Here is a 15,901-nt window from a genome sequence, read left to right as displayed (position 1 = left end):
GGTATATATAACTTCAAAGGTGACATTTGAGAAAATATAAAGTCAGCTCTATGTCACTTTGTGAGTGATTTTTGATTTTTTTTTTAATGGTTTGGGGTTCAGAAATATCTTTTTAGTTATTTTCTCCTAAAGGTATGATTGATTTGTGAGAGGAAAGTACAGATATTAGTCTATAAACTTTTATAGCTTTGGAAGAAAATGCTTTATAAAACTAATAGTTATCTTCATGTGATGAATATAGATTCAGTAACTTGTACTGAGGCTGACGCTGTATGACTTCAGATACAAGAGATTGAAGTGAAAAATCTAGTTGACTGAATTCACAATGACCTGCAGTTGAGGAGACCTGAAATCACTGTCCTTTCCACTGTTATATTATGAAAAGACTCCCGGCAAAGTGGAACTAAGTTGGTCCAAATTTGCTCCAAATCAACCGACATAGCTCTGAGCTTTTGTTTTCTGCTCTCTCACCCCAATTTTTTTTCTTTTAGATAGCTTTGACTGGACTGGGGAGGGGTGAATTTCTCTTTTCTCTAAATGACTCAAATCCTTGATCTTGAAGTCCAAACCCTAGTCATAAAAATAGATTCTGAGTTTTGCAGAAAGTATTGATATATCTTGTGATGGCATGCATTTTTAAAGAGAAGAGCACACACAGGTATGGGTGAAAGATCACACTTCACTCTCCATTATTTAAAAAGCAGAGAACATGAAGAAGATTCGAAAGAGCTAAAATCAGTAAAGACCTAGAAAATACAATTGAGAAGGAAGAATTTTAAATCTGAAATATTAATTAAAATGGGATAGCTCTTTCCAAGCAAAGATACCAAGAATCTTTAAGCCTGAGACACCAAATGTATGTGGGTGCTGGTGCCATTACCAAGCTGTTTGTCCAAGAGCCCCTCCCCTGCTACCCCTTGGTGGTTCTTGCAAAAGGGGCCGTGCAGTGTACAGGTTCTTTCCGTGCCCCTGCACCCACACACAGATGTGCACTGACGGCACCTCGCACCTCCACTGACCACTGCCTTTGAGGCTGTCTTTGGATTTGTGTAGAGTAACTCCACGTGTAAATGGTTTCAGTGCCCACATAGATGTCGCCTAAACAAATGGACACATGCAGGGGAAGATACACCCTTCTCTGCAGACTTGGAACGTTGCTATTCACACAATTGCCTCGTGCTGGGAATCCTGACAAGCAAGGACAGATCCTGAGGGCAGACCTTTCCCACCCTCAGGCCCCAGCCCCTCCAGGGAAGGCCAGGCTACCCGCTAAGCTCTCAGTCTTCCCATGTGCGAAGATGCAGCTTTTCTGGGTCCCTCCAGGCCCCACTGACTCCTGCCTCTCATCTCCTTTACAATGAGGATAGCTTCCTACCTCTGGAGCTTGTTCACAAACCTCAGTTTCATCAGACAAGATGTTCAGCCCTACCTGGGGGAGAGCAGCAGCTAAAGGAGAGAAGAAGAGGGGCAGAGAGGAGAACAAAGCAGCAGCCGTCCTGGAGCTGCAGCTGGAGGAAGGAGAGGGGCGGGCTGCAGCGGGGAGGGGTTTCCTCCGTGGTTCTGGCCACAGAGCACAGCAGAGTGAACAATGGCAGGAGACAGGGAGTGAGGGGAGAGGAAACAGGAGCAGAAAAAGCAAGGGCAGAGTTAGAAGCCATCATGGAATGGGAAGAATGGAGTTTATTTAAAAGGGAGGAGAGCAACTGGCACATCATGTTGGTAAACACATAAAGGTGGAACAGACATTCATAAAATAGCCCTTTACTTCTGCTGAAAAAGAAGAAGACCTTCTGAGCTAACCCCACTCAAACTCATGGGAGCACAAGCTACAGGACCTAAGGTGGGATGAGCAGAGGGGTTGATGAAGAGGAAGACGAGGGATACCTCAATAAGAAACACTCAGCTAGGAAAAGAGCGAGGCGATTTTTAAAAAGTCCTTTTGTGTCCTGTGATAATAGATAGTATTCCTATCACTGTGGCACACCTCTGCCTTGTCATATATGCCATACATCGCCCATGCTCCCCTGTGTCTGTCGTTGTGTAGAAACATCAATGATGTTGCCCTAAAGAACAGTGGGCAGACTTTCTTCTTAATTGGGAGTGATATGGAAATGAGTCAAAGAGGCTTTGGTCCCTAATCAACTACCCGATCCTCAGTGTCTTCATGTTCCCATTCCTTTGGCAAAACCCCTGCTTTGGCATGGAGTGGGTAGGGTTTTTTGCTGGGAGTTTAATACTGGCCTTCAAAAACTGAAGAAGCTTTCATTTTAATAGGCACAAGTAGCCAGAAGGAACCAATGTTCTGAAGCAAACACATTGGTGGTATATGTGCATTGATTTTCTTTCAAATCTTAAGTATTTTTTCCTGCCATGAATACTTTGTATTAGGCATAAACAAGATAATAGAGGAGATGCTGCTTCCTAAATCAGGAAACAATACTGGCAAAACCGTTTCAAGACATCTCACCCTCTTCCTTTGCTGTCTGATACTAAATATCTGTTTTGAGTCAGGCTAGGATAAAATGACAATTAAAGGTTTCCTGAAACCTCCTGATAACTGATTACTCCTAAGCCTCTGAGAAAAAGAAGTGTTTTCAAATATTCACTGTTAAAAATCTCATTTGAGAAATATCGTTTCTTCTGATGCTTCTGTGGCCAAGGAGATGTCATCCAAACTCTTTCTCTACCGAAGAAGCAACCGTCTTTAGTCCTCCAGAGATGTCATTCAAATATATTCTCAAGGAGGACATGTCTAACACAGTAGCATGTTAAAAGCAGCTGAAAATGTATCATTCACGAATAATCGTTAATATAACATCATTTTGCTGGTGGCAACTTGCAAACACTGCAGGGTTTAAATTAATAGCAATCCAACTAGGAAATGAAATCATTTATTATTCTTAAGAACGGATTTTATACATTTTATGCCTATGGAACTGCTTTCTAATCTTATTATTTAAAAAATAATGACCAAGACCCATTTATTCTTGTGCCAGGCATCAAACTTCATGAAATATTGGTCTCAAATTGGCTCCAATAAGGCCCATTAAAAATATGTGCTCCATCTGTTTTACCTCGTTGGAAGTTTTATAAAGTACAACCTCAGATAAATCAGTTAACAAGATGATGTACTTAAGAGATTTGCTTGCTTATTCATTTTTTTGTTTTGTGTTGTTTTTCCTTAAAATTTGCAGTTAAAAGGTACCAAGGAATTGGTCGAGACCAATGGCCACAGCCATGAGGATTCAAATGTAGGTACCACAAACCTGGTATTTGTTCTTCTTGCTTGATGTTGGTTGAACACATGGGGATGTGGCACTTTATCTACCACATAAAGGAAATCAGAAGCTCTGCCTCTCAGCAGCTTAAGATTAATATATAGGGTTTGGCAAGAAAATGTGATTGACAGGCACTGCTACTGTTAGCCTGGTTTATCAAATGTCAATTTAGAAGTATATGAGTTAATCCCCACCATCGAAAATTCTAATCTCAGTGAGTCTGTTTGAGCTCTTTGTATTTCCAAAACTGTAACTGATGATATACTGGGAGGGAAATGGAAAGAGACCCGACAGGGTAATCAGTTGTGCATTGCATGTATATTCATTAAGTTTGCCTGCCAGCGAAGGTGGTACCTAAATGACTGACATGCTGAAAAGGCCTCAGAGCAAACGCCTTCTCTCAGAATAGCCCTTGAAATGTATTCCTTCTCTGTTCCTCACCTAGAACAGTAGCACAGTGCATCCATCTTCTTGATAGAGAATAATGTGTGATGGTACAAGATCCCAGTTACACCATGACTTCCTCTCTTAGTGTTCCTTGAATATCCAATTGTCAAAAAGTAAACAAGTATTCTTCTTGCCTTGAAAGTTCTTTAGTCTCAGATGGAATATTACACTATGTAGATCATTGCCTCTCCATATGTTTGATGATTTTGTCTTTTTTAAATCTCTCTGATATCTGTATGTATTTGATTATCCTCATCAAAGAAAATGCTTACTAAGCAGTTCTTTTCACAGAACACAGAATTAGACATGATAATGAATGCCTGACTACACTAGAGCTAGGAGAAATTATATATTTCTTGTTCACTCTTGTTTTAATTATATACAACAGAGAGCCTAATATTCAGAGTATCAAAAAAATCCTACTTAATCATTATTGTTCCTGCCCAGCAGATATTTAACATATGATGTTTATTGAGGACTTACGTGTTCATAGTGCTCTGCTAAGTTCTAGGGGAACAGAAATGGGGGTTACAAAGAAATATAAGACTAGTTGTCTGCCCTCGGGGAACTTATAACTGAGTTAAAGAATTAAGAAACACATGACAATATACAGGACATGGTAAGTGTACAGGAAGTTGAGGCAGCTATGATATGATGTAGTTTGAAATCCAGACTTCGCTGCTTATTACATGTGTTAGGCTGACAAGTTACTTAACCTCTCTGAGCTTCCTTTTTCTCACTTGCAAAAAGAATGGCAAAGCCTATCTCAAAAACATGTCATAATGTAATGAGCTAAGGCCTGGGAAGACCTTAAGGTGTTACCAGTATGGTTTCTGTTTTTCTTGTTTTTTTTTTTTTAATTTAAGTTCTAGGGTACATGTGAACAACGTGCAGGTTTGTTACATATGTATACATGTGCCATGCTGGTGTGCTGCACCCATAAACTCGTCATTTACATTAGGTATATCTCTTAATGCTATCCCTTCCCCCACCCCCTCCCCACAATAGGACCTGGTGTGTAATGCTCACCATCCTGTGTCCAAGTGATCCCATTGTCAATTCCCACCTATGAGTGAGAACATGCAGTATTTGGTTTTTTGTTCTTGCGATAGTTTGCTGAGAATGATGGTTTCCAGCTGCATCCATGTCCCTACAAAGGACACGAACTCACCCTTTTTTATGGCTGCCTAGTATTCCACGATGTATATGTGCCACATTTTCTTAATCCAGTCTATCATTGATGGACATTTGGGTTGGTTCCAAGTCTTTGCTATTGTGAACAGTGCCGCCATAAACATACATGTGCATGTGTCTTTATGCAGCATGATTTATAATCCTTTGAGTATATCCCCAGTAATGGGATGGCTGGGTCAAATGGTATTTCTAGTTCTAGATCCTTGAGGAATCACCACACTGTGGTCCACAACGGTTGAACTAGTTTACAGTCCCACCAACAGTGTAAAAGTATTCCTATTTCTCCACATCCTCTCCAGCACCTGTTGTTTCCTGATTTTTTAATGATTGCTATTCTAACTGGTGTGAGATGGTATCTCATTGTGGTTTTGATTTGCATTTTTCTGATGGTGAGTGATGATGAGCATTTTTTCATGTGTCTGTTGGCTGTATGAATGTCTTCTTTTGAGAAATGTCTGTTCATATCCTTGCCCACTTTTTGATGGGGTTGGTTTTTTCTTGTAAATTTGATTGAGTTCTTTATAGGTTCTGGATATTAGCCCTTTGTCAGATGAGTTGATTGCAAAAAGTTTCTCCCATTCTGTAGGTTGCCTGTTCACTCTGATGGTAGTTTCTTTTGCTGTGCAGAAGCTCTTTAGTTTAATTAGATCCCATTTGTCAATTTTGGCTTTTGTTGCCGTTGCTTTTGGTGTTTTAGACATGAAGTCCTTACGCATGCCTATGTCCTGAATGGTATTACCTAGATTTTCTTCTAGGGATTTTATGGTCTAACATTTAAGTCTCGAATCCATCTTGAATTTTCATATAAGGAGTAAGGAAAGGATCCAGTTTCAGCTTCCTACTTATGGCTAGCCAATTTTCCCAGCACCATTTATTAAATAGGGAATCCTTTCCCCATTTCTCGTTTTTGTCAGGTTTGTCAAAGATCAGATGGCTGTAGATGTGTGGCATTATTTCTGAGGGCTCTGTTCTGTTCCATTGGGCTATATCTCTGTTTTGGTATCAGCACCATGCTGTTTTGGTTGCTGTAGCCTTGTAGTATAGTTTGAAGTCAGAGAGTGTGATGCCTCCAGCTTTGTTCTTTTGGCTTAGGATTGTCTTGGCAATGCGGGCTCTTTTTGGTTCCATATGAACTTTAAAGCAGTTTTTTCCAATTCTGTGAAGAAAGTCATTGGTAGCTTCATGGGGATGGCATTGAATCTATAAATTACCTTGGGCAGTATGGCCATTTTCACAATATTGATTCTTCCTATCCATGAGCATGGTATGTTCTTCCATTTGTTTGTGTCCTCTTTTATTTCACTGAGCAGTGGTTTGTAGTTCTCCTTGAAGAGGTCCTTTGCATCCCTTGTAAGTTGGATTCCTAGGTATTTTATTCTCTTTGAAGCTATTGTGAATGGGAGTTCATTCATGATTTGGCTCTCTATTTGTCTGTTACTGGTATATAAGAATGCTCGTGATTTTTGCACATTGATTTTGTATCCTGAGACTTTGCTGAAGTTGCTTATCAGCTTAAGGAGATTTGGGGTTGAGACAATGGGGTTTTCTAAATATACAATCATGTCATCTGCAAACAGGGACAATTTGACTTCTTCTTTTCCTAACTGAATACCCTTGATTTCTTTCTCTTGCCTGATTGCCCTAGCCAGAACTTCCAACACTATGTTGAATAGAAGTGGTGAGAGAGGGCATCCCTGTCTTGTGCCAGTTTTCAAAGGGAATGCTTCCAGTTTTTGCCCATTCAGTATGATATTGGCTGTGGGTCTGTCATAAATAGCTCTTATTATTTTGAGATACATCCCATCAATACCGAATTTATTGAGAGTTTTTAGCATGAAGGGCTGTTGAATTTTGTCAAAGGACTTTTCTGCATCTATTGAGAGAATCATGTGGTTTTTGTTTTGGTTCTGTTTATATGCTGGATTATGTTTATTGATTTGCATATGTTGAACCAGTCTTGCATCCCAGGGATGAAGCCCACTTGATCATGGTGGATAAGCTTTTTGATGTGCTGCTGGATTCGGTTTGCCAGTATTTTATTGAGGAGTTTTGCATTGATGTTCATCAGGGATATTGGTCTAAAATTCTCTTTTTTTGTTGTATCTCTGTCAGGCTTTGGTATCAGGATGATGTTGGCCTTGTAAAATGAGTTAGGGAGGACTCCCTCTTTTTCTATTGATTGGAGTAGTTTCAGAAGGAATGGTACCAACTCCTCCTTGTACCTCTGGTAGAATTCGGCTGTGAATCTGTCTGGTCCTGGACTTTTGTTGGTTGGTAGGCTATTAATTATTGCCTCAATTTCAGAGCCTGCTATTGGTCTATTCAGGGATTCAACATCTTCCTGGTTTACTCTTGGGAGAGTGTAAGTGTCCAGAAAATTATCCATTTCTTCCAGGTTTTCTAGTTTATTTGTGTAGAGGTGTTTACAGTATTCTCTGATGGCAGTTTGTATTTCTATGGGGTCGGTGGTGATATCCCCCTTAACATTTTTTATTGCATCCATTTGATTCTTCTCTCTTTTCTTGTTAGTCTTGCTAGCGGTCTATCAATTTTGTTGATCTTTTCAAAAAACCAGCTCCTGGATTCATTGATTCTTGGGAGGGTTTTTTGTGTCTCTATCTCCTTCAGTTCTGCTCTGATCTTCGTTATTTCTTGCCTTCTGCTAGCTTTTGAATGTGTTTGCTCTTGCTTCTCTAGTTCTTTTAATTGTGATGTTAGGGTGTCAGTTTTAGATCTTTCCTGCTTTCTCTTGTGGGCATTTAGTGCTATAAATTTCCCTCTACACACTGCTTTAAATGTGTCCCAGAGATTCTTGTATGTTGTATCTTTATTCTCATTGGTTTCAAAGAACATCGTTATTTCTGCCTTCATTTCGTTATGTACCCAGTAGTCATGCAGGAGCAGGTTGTTCAGTTTCCATGTAGTTGAGCGGTTTTGATTGAGTTTCTTAGTCCTGAGTTGTAGTTTGATTGCACTGTGGTCCGAGAGACAGTTTGTTATAATTTCTGTTCTTTTACATTTGCTGAGGAGTGCTTTACTTCCAACTATGTGGTCAATTTTGGAATAAGTGCGATGTGGTGCTGAGAAGAATGTATATTCTGTTGCTTTGGGGTGGAGAGTTCTGTAGATGTCTATTAGGTCCACTTGGTGCAGCGTTGAGTTTGATTCCTGGATATCCTTTTCAACTTTCTGTCTCGTTGATCTGTCTAATGTTGGCAGTGGACTGTAAAGTCTCCCATTATTATTGTATGGGAGTCTAAGTCTCTTTGTAAGTCTCTAAGGACTTGCTTTATGAATCTGGGTGCTCCTGTATTGGGTGCATATATATTTAGGATAGTTAGCTCTTCCTGATCAGTTGATCCCTTTACCATTGTGTAATGGCCTTCTTTGTCTCTTTTGATGTTTGATGGTTTAAAGTCTGTTTTATCAGAGACTAGGATTGCATCCCCTGCTTTTGTTTTCCATTTGCTTGGTAGATCTTCCTCCATCCCTTTATTTTGAGCCTATGTGTGTCTCTGCATGTGAGATGGGTCTCCTGAATACAGCAAACTGATGGGTCTTGACTCTTTATCCAATTTTCCAGTCTATATCTTTTTATTGGACCATTTAGTCCATTTACATTTAAGGTTAATATTGTTATGTGTGAACTTGATCCCGTCAGTATGATATTAGCTGGTTATTTTGCTCGCTAGTTGATGCAGTTTCTTCCTAGCATCGATGGACTTTACATTTTGAAATGTTTTTGCAGTGGCTGGTACCTGTTGTTCCTTTCTATGTTTAGTGCTTCCTTCAGGATCTCTTGTAGGGCAGGCCTGGTGGTGACAAAACCTCTAAGCATTTGCTTGTCTGTAAAGGATTTTATTTCTCCTTCACTTATGAAACTTAGTTTGACTGGATATGAAATTCTGGGTTGAAAATTCTTTTCTTTAAGAATGTTGAATATTGGCCCCCACTCTCTTCTGGCTTGTAGAGTTTCTGCAGAGAGATCTGCTGTTAGTGGACTTCCCTTTCTGTGTAACCCGACCTTTCTCTCTGGCTGCCCTTAACATTTTTTCCTTCATTTCAACTTTGGTGAATCTAACAATTATGTGTCTTGGAGTTGTTCTTCTCGAGGAGTATCTTTGTGGCATTCTCTGTATTTCCTGAATTTGGATGTTGGCCTGCCTTACTAGGTTGGGGAAGTTCTCCTGGATGATATCCTGCAGAGTGTTTTCTAACTTGGGTCCATTAATCCGTCACTTTCAGGCACACCAATCAGACGTAGATTTGGTCTTTTCACATAATCCCATACTTCTTGGAGGCTTTGTTCATTTCTTTTTACTCTTTTTCTCCACACTTCTCTTCTCACTTCATTTCATTCGTTTGATCTTCAATTGCTGATACTTTCTTCCAGTTGATCGAGTCAGTTACTGAAGCTTGTGCATTTGTCATGTAGTTCTCATGTTATGGTTTTCATCTCTATCAGTTCTTTTAAGGTCTTCTCTGCATTGATTATTCTAGTTATCCATTCATCCATTATTTTTTCAAGGTTTTTAGTTTCTTTGCACTGGTTATGTAGTTCCTCCTTTAGCTCTGAGAAGTTTGATCGACTGAAGCCTTCTTCTCTCAACTCGTCAAAGTCATTCTCCGTCCAGCTTTGTTCCGTTGCTGGTGATGAGCTGCGTTTCTTTGGAGGGGAAGATGCACTCTGATTTTTTGAATTTCCGGTTTTTCTACACTGCTTTTTCCCCATCTTTGTGGTTTTGTCTGCCTTTGGTCTTTGATGATGGTGACGTACTGATGGGGTTTTGGTGTAGGTGTCCTTTCTGTTTGTTAGTTTTCCTTCTAACAGTCAGGACCCTCAGCTGTAGGTCTGTTGGAGTTTGCTTGAGGTGCACTCCAGGCCCTATTTGCCTGGGTATCAGAAGCGGTAGCTGCAGAGGATAGAATATTGCTGCACAGCGAGTGTTGCTGTCTGATTCTTGCTCTGGAAGCTTCGTCTCGGGTATACCCTGCCTTGTGAGGTGTGAGGTGTCGGTCTGCACCTAGTGGGGGATGTCTCCCAGTTAGGCTACTGAGGGGTCAGGGACCCACTTGAGCAGGCAGTCTGTCCATTCTCAGATCTCAGCCTCCGTGCTGGGAGATCCACTGCTCTCTTCAAAGTTATCAGACAGGAGCATTTACCTCTGCTGAGGTTTCTGCTACATTTTGTTTAGCTATGCTCTGTCCCCAGAGGAGGAGTCTATAGAGGCAGGCCTGCCTCCTTGAGCTGTGGTGGGCTCCACCCAATTTGAGCTTCCCTGTGGCTTTGTTTACCCACTTAAGCCTCAGCAATGGTGGGCAACCCTCCCCCAGCCTCGCTGCCTCCCTGCAGTTAGCTCTCAGACTGCTGTGCTAGCAATGAGGGAGGCTCTGTGGGCGTGGGACCCTCTGGGCCAGGTGTGGGATATAATCTCCTGGTGTGCTGTTTGCTAAGACCCTTGGTAAAGCACAGTATTAGGGTGGGAGTTACCCGATTTTCCAGGTGTTGTGTGTCTCAGATTCCCTTGGCTAGGAAAAGGGATTCCCTTCCCCCCTTGCACTTCCCAGGTGAGGAGATGCCTCGCCCTGCTTCAGCTCTGGCTGATTGGGCTGCACCAGCTGACCAGCACTGATTGTCCGGCACTCCGCAGTGAGACGAACCCGGTACCTCAATTGAAAATGCAGAAATCACCCGTCTTCTGTGTCACACTGGGAGCTCGAGGCTGAAATTGTTCTTATTCGGCCATCTTGGGTTTGCCCTCCAGTATGGTTTCTTTGTGCTAGATAATCAAGAAAGGTTTCCTGGATCTGTGGGACTTGGGTTTGGTTTTGGGGAGTGAATAGGATTGAGAAAGTGGAAAGCCAGAGGAGGAAGCCATTCATATAGAGCTCTCCATAGGCAATGTTGTGAGATATAGTTTATCTTCCCACTCTGATATTCATGACCCCCATCCTTACCCTAAAACCCTTCTTCAGCACCCTGTCTTCCAGGGACACATGGCTGCCACATTCTCAACCAAAACCTTCATATCCGCTCCACACAGGGCCAGCCCCTCTGTGGCTTCCAGGGAAGCTGCTGTCTGTTCCAATAAGCCAAAGTGGTAGTGGGCCTCAATTTCCTAGTTTGTAAAATGGGAATAGCTCCTATCTTGCCTTCCTTAAGGCTTATTGTGAGAAACAAATGAGATAATATATGTGGAAGCACTTGTAATTGTGAGTTTCTAAGATGTTTTGATTATATATTGATCTGCTGATTGAATTAGATGATACATGTAAAGACAGGCCTAACACAATATCTAGCCCGTAGGCCCTTTTTGAAAAACTTTAAAGGTCTTTTGTTATTCAGTGGAAAAAGTGAAGTGAGATAATCTTTGAGGTCTTTGTCCCTTCTACAGGAAAGGTTTCAGCTTTTTCAGATACCTGTCTAGAGTCTATGACATAGGCTTTGTAATCAACTCAAAGGAATGACTGTTGAGAGATGGGGTTCTGGCCCAGTAGGAGGGAAGAGCAGCACCTTGACCTAGGGGGTGGGGGAGATATTTGTGAAGTAACAGAGCCTGACCGTCCTTGCCAGTCACTGCGTGTGGCCACCTCTCTCCCTAGGCAGAGGGCTGGGCTCATCTTTACAATCACTGCCTGTTTTATCAGGGGTTTCCCAGTTGGTGGATTACTCACTCATCCTCTTTTCTGTCTGAACTTTGTCTCCTTTTGGCAGTTTCCCCAATACCTCCACAGGGTATGTGAAAGAAAAGAAATAATCAATTATTTTGCCCTCACATTAGGAGCACTGGCAACATATTTTGCAAATCTATTCTTAAATGTCTGAAATGAAGTCTAGTCTCATCTGAAGTTGCCACCAGCCTTGTGGTGGTTCAAAGAGATGAGGCCTTCAAACCTGACTGAGAGGGTTTGAATCCACTTTGATCACTGAGTAGATGTGACAGGCAAGTTATTTCTGAACTTCACCTTCCTCATTTGTGTGTTAAATGAAACCATGTACATTAACACCAAGCCTAGAGTACATACTCTACAAGTATTAATTCTCTCTTCATGCATCAATAGTATTTAATATAGGCTGGGTGCGGAGGCTCATGTCTGTATTCCCAGCACTTTAGGAGGCCGAGGTGGGGGGGATCTCTTGAGCCTAGGAGTTCAAGACCAGACTGGGCAACATGGCGCACCTGTAGTACCAGCTACGTGGGAGGCTGAAGCAGGATCATCCCTTGAGCCCAGGAGGCAGAGGTTGCAGTGAGCTGAGCTGACACCACTGCACTCCAACCTGGGTGACAGAGCGAGATCCTGTCTCAGAAACAAACAAAAAAACGTATTTAATATAGCAGACAAGACTTTTGGCAGGATGAATTTTAAGGCACAACGCAAGGCTTAAAGCCTCTGGCCCAAAGGCTATTGACTGAGACAAAAAAATTATTTTTCATTATAATTATTTATATCGGGGCAGGAATTTTATGCATTATCATTTATTAATAACAATTATACAGTGGACTGGTGCCAACTTAGCTGAGTGTTCTTGTGAGAGCTGACAATTGTTTTTTTAAAACCAGTATGTTTTATTATAAAAGTAAAAAACAAAAGTATGTTTGGAGGTTGCAAATTATAGAAAGAATACAGGGGTAAGGAAAAAAAATCTTGGTATCTCATTACTCAGAGATAACCACCATTAACACTTTTAGTTTTTCCAGTCATATATATGACCAGAGGGAAAAACCCATAAATAAATGAATAAATAAATACTATCATCTTGTCTTCAGTTTTGTACCTTTTTGATTTTTCATTATATCATAAATATTTTTCTTGTCACCAAATGTTCCTCAAAGACATGATTTTTAATGGCTGTATAATGCAGATATGAAATAACTGAACCACACGCCTGTGTCAGGCATTTAACTTCCTGTTTTTGCTATTATAAATAATTCCGTAATTAACATATCCATAAATCTTGGTTGCATCTCATATTTGTTTCTGGGGGATTCTGTATATTAATAGCTGTGTGGTGGAGTCTGGCAGGGAACTTCAAACTTCTGGAATTGCCTGGCATTCAGAATGCTGGTGCGGCTGCTGCACACTTATAGTATCTATCTATTAGTCGTCCTGAAGGAATCCACTGAAGGATATGTGGAGTCTTGAATTTCCTCATTTGTCTTAGTCTCAAGACTCATCTAGCTTATGGTCTGTTAGTATTACTTTTCTGTTGTTTTTACGTTCTGCTGTGTACCACCAGGATCTGACCAACACATTGTCCAGCATGCTGGAGGTCTCAGAACAGATACACCCTTAAAAAACCCAACCCTTGCCCCTTATCACAAGATCTTCTGTGAACGCATGACCAACAGAAAAGTTTTCTGAAAGCAAATTTAAAATTGTGAGGGCCAGAAACTGAAGTCCACTGCAAAGGCCTTGTTCTCCAAGAGGACTTGTGCAGTTCACGCTCACCCTGCTGGTTGTTTTCTCTTTGTATTTGGAACTGGATATATTAATGACAGACAGGCAAGTCAACCATTTCAGTGTAACCAAATTTAAAACTAACCTTTATGCCAGTTTCTTTAAGGATTTCAGTTGTTTCAGACCCAATTTTCTTTCCTGGAAAGCAAACCTATAAATTTTCTCTTCATCTGTCTCTGAGCTATCTCCACGTTCCTAGGACTGTTGAATAACTAACCTGGTCCCTGGTAATTATGTATAACAGATATCAACATCTTAAATTGTAAAATATATACATATCATGTTCTTATCTTGCATCTTTTTGGATGACCTTCTTCCCAGCAGGATCGCGGCCTGTGATTCTCGCATGTGTGTCTTGTGCGGGGGAAGGATGGGGAGGAAGAACTGTAGGATCAGGTAGGAGGAATGAAATGCAGTGACAGCTTCAGCCAGCAATGTTTAAAAGAATTTGATCTAAAAGCTTTCCATGAATTTTCTCTCCTCCCATCCTTGTTTCTGTTATAGGAAAGCTGCTACCTCACATTCCTCTATTTGCTCAATTCACACTCCCACACTGGGGTTAAAGAAATCACTGGCAATTTGTAAAGAGGTTTAATGGGTGATGCTGAAGGTTGCCACTGTCAAACAGAACACCCTTCCCATCCACCAATAAAACAAAAACACAAAAGAAAAAAGCCTTTTCAGTTTTTCACGTCACCTCCTTAAGAAAGTAAATCCTCGGAGCTGTCTTTAAATCTGTCAGAGTAAAGACGTTAGGAGCGTATGGAAGAGATATGTGCAAAGAACATTCTTCAAGTTTAGTACAGCACAGCAGAAGGCTATCGTTAACCATGTATTTTAATGATGTATGTAAGGAACCTCCGCACGTGCTGAGTCCTCTGCTCAGTTTCTGAGTATAGCTTCCACCCTTTAGGCACGGAGGCGTGAGAGAGAGTACGTACTGATGTACCAAACAAGGCGAAAAAGAAAAAGACCACCTCTACGAAAGAATGGGACCATGTCTTCAAAAGGAAAAAGCAACTCAGGCTGGATTCTTTCTTCCCAGAACTTGCTGCCTGGTCTTAGGGGCCCCGATCTTGAACTGGGAGAGGAGCAGACAAAACAGAAAGGGACAAATGTAAGGTTTCACACCCCACCCACAGCTCTATCAAAAGGAAAATGAGGCCGGGCGTGGGGGCTCACACCTGTATTCCCAGCACTTTGGGAGGCCGAGGCGGGTGGATCACGAGGTCGGGAGTTTAAGACCAGCCTGGCCAACATGGTGAAACCCCGTCTCTACTAAAAATACAAAAATTAGCTGGGCATAGTGGTGCGTGCCTATAAATCCCAGCTACTCGGGAGGTTGAGGCAGGAGAATTGCTTCAACCGGGACCCGGGAGGCAGAGGTAGCAGTGAGCCAACATCGTGCCACTGCACTCCAGCCTGGGCTACAGCAAGACTCTAAAACAAACAAACAAAAAAAAACGGGCCAGGCACGGTGGCTCACGCCTGTAATCCCAGCACTTTAGGAGGCTGAGGCGGGCGGATCACGAGGTCAGGAGATCGAGACCATCCTGGCTAACACAGTGAAACCCTGTCTCTACTAAAAATACAAAAAATTGGCCGAGCATGGTGGCAGGTGCCTGTAGTCCCAGCTACTCGGGAGGCTGAGGCAAGAGAATGGCATGAACCTGGGAAGTGGAGTTTGCAGTGAGCCAAGATCGCACCACTGCACTCCAGCCTGGGCGACAGTGCAGCTCCATCTCAAAAAACAAAAACAACAACAACAACAACAACAAAAAAAAAAAAAACGGAAAATGAGCCCAGACCCACCAGGACTGAGCCCAGCAGACACTGGCATGGGACCAAAGGTGTCACAGCTCTTGCGTCCTGCTCCATACATTTCTCCTTCCAGCCTTCCTCCTTGCTGCCCTCGACCTGTACAGAGACCTCATTTGTGTCCCCACACAGCCTGACATCACTTTCTACTTGGTACACCCACAAACATTCATTGAGGGAGGCAGCAGAGTGTAGAGGTTAAGAACAGATCTGGACATGAATCAGCCCAGTTTCAGTGTGGGTGACCCTGAGCCATACACTGAATCCCTGCACCTCCATTTTTTTCACCTCCAAAATGAAGGTAATAACCATACCTCACAGGGTTACCGTGAGCCTTGCTTTGCAGTGCTGATGTGATCAGCACGTGTTAGACATTACAGTTACCCAGCCTTGGACACACTGGGCAAGGTTGTGGAGACCCCGTGATGAGTAATAAAGATGTGATTTCTGCCCCCACATGGAGCTGACTCCATGTCCTCATGCCTTTCACTTACCAAAACCAGCTAGTCTTGTTTGATTCCATCAAGACTCATCCTCTGCCTGCAGGTCAGTATCACCGTGGGAACGATGAGCTTGCAGTAATTTATTTGTATTTTTCCAGCAATCCTCTGGAGACGAGACTGTTTTTGGAAGGACTGGCTCCATGGTAGGCTTGGGAGGAGAGTCTGGTAGGAGTGGGGCACAATGAGCAGTACAGAGAACTT

General features: G+C 42.0%; 1 protein-coding gene across 10 annotated transcripts in view; it reads left to right on the top strand.

The window, feature by feature from the left end:
* ENOX1 (ecto-NOX disulfide-thiol exchanger 1) overlaps window positions 1-15,901 on the top strand; it is a 585,101-nt gene that overhangs the window by 520,475 nt on the left and 48,725 nt on the right. For all 10 annotated transcript variants that reach the window (XM_025364772.1, XM_025364776.1, XM_025364770.1 and 7 more), the window contains one exon: window positions 3,195-3,251. In XM_025364772.1, the coding sequence (XP_025220557.1) occupies window positions 3,195-3,251 (57 nt within the window). The remainder of the gene's footprint in view (window positions 1-3,194; window positions 3,252-15,901) is intronic.

This window comes from Theropithecus gelada, chromosome 17, assembly GCF_003255815.1.
Source record: "Theropithecus gelada isolate Dixy chromosome 17, Tgel_1.0, whole genome shotgun sequence".
In the NCBI taxonomy this organism is placed as follows: domain Eukaryota; kingdom Metazoa; phylum Chordata; class Mammalia; order Primates; family Cercopithecidae; genus Theropithecus; species Theropithecus gelada.
This window is presented reverse-complemented; position numbering and strand designations above follow the sequence as displayed.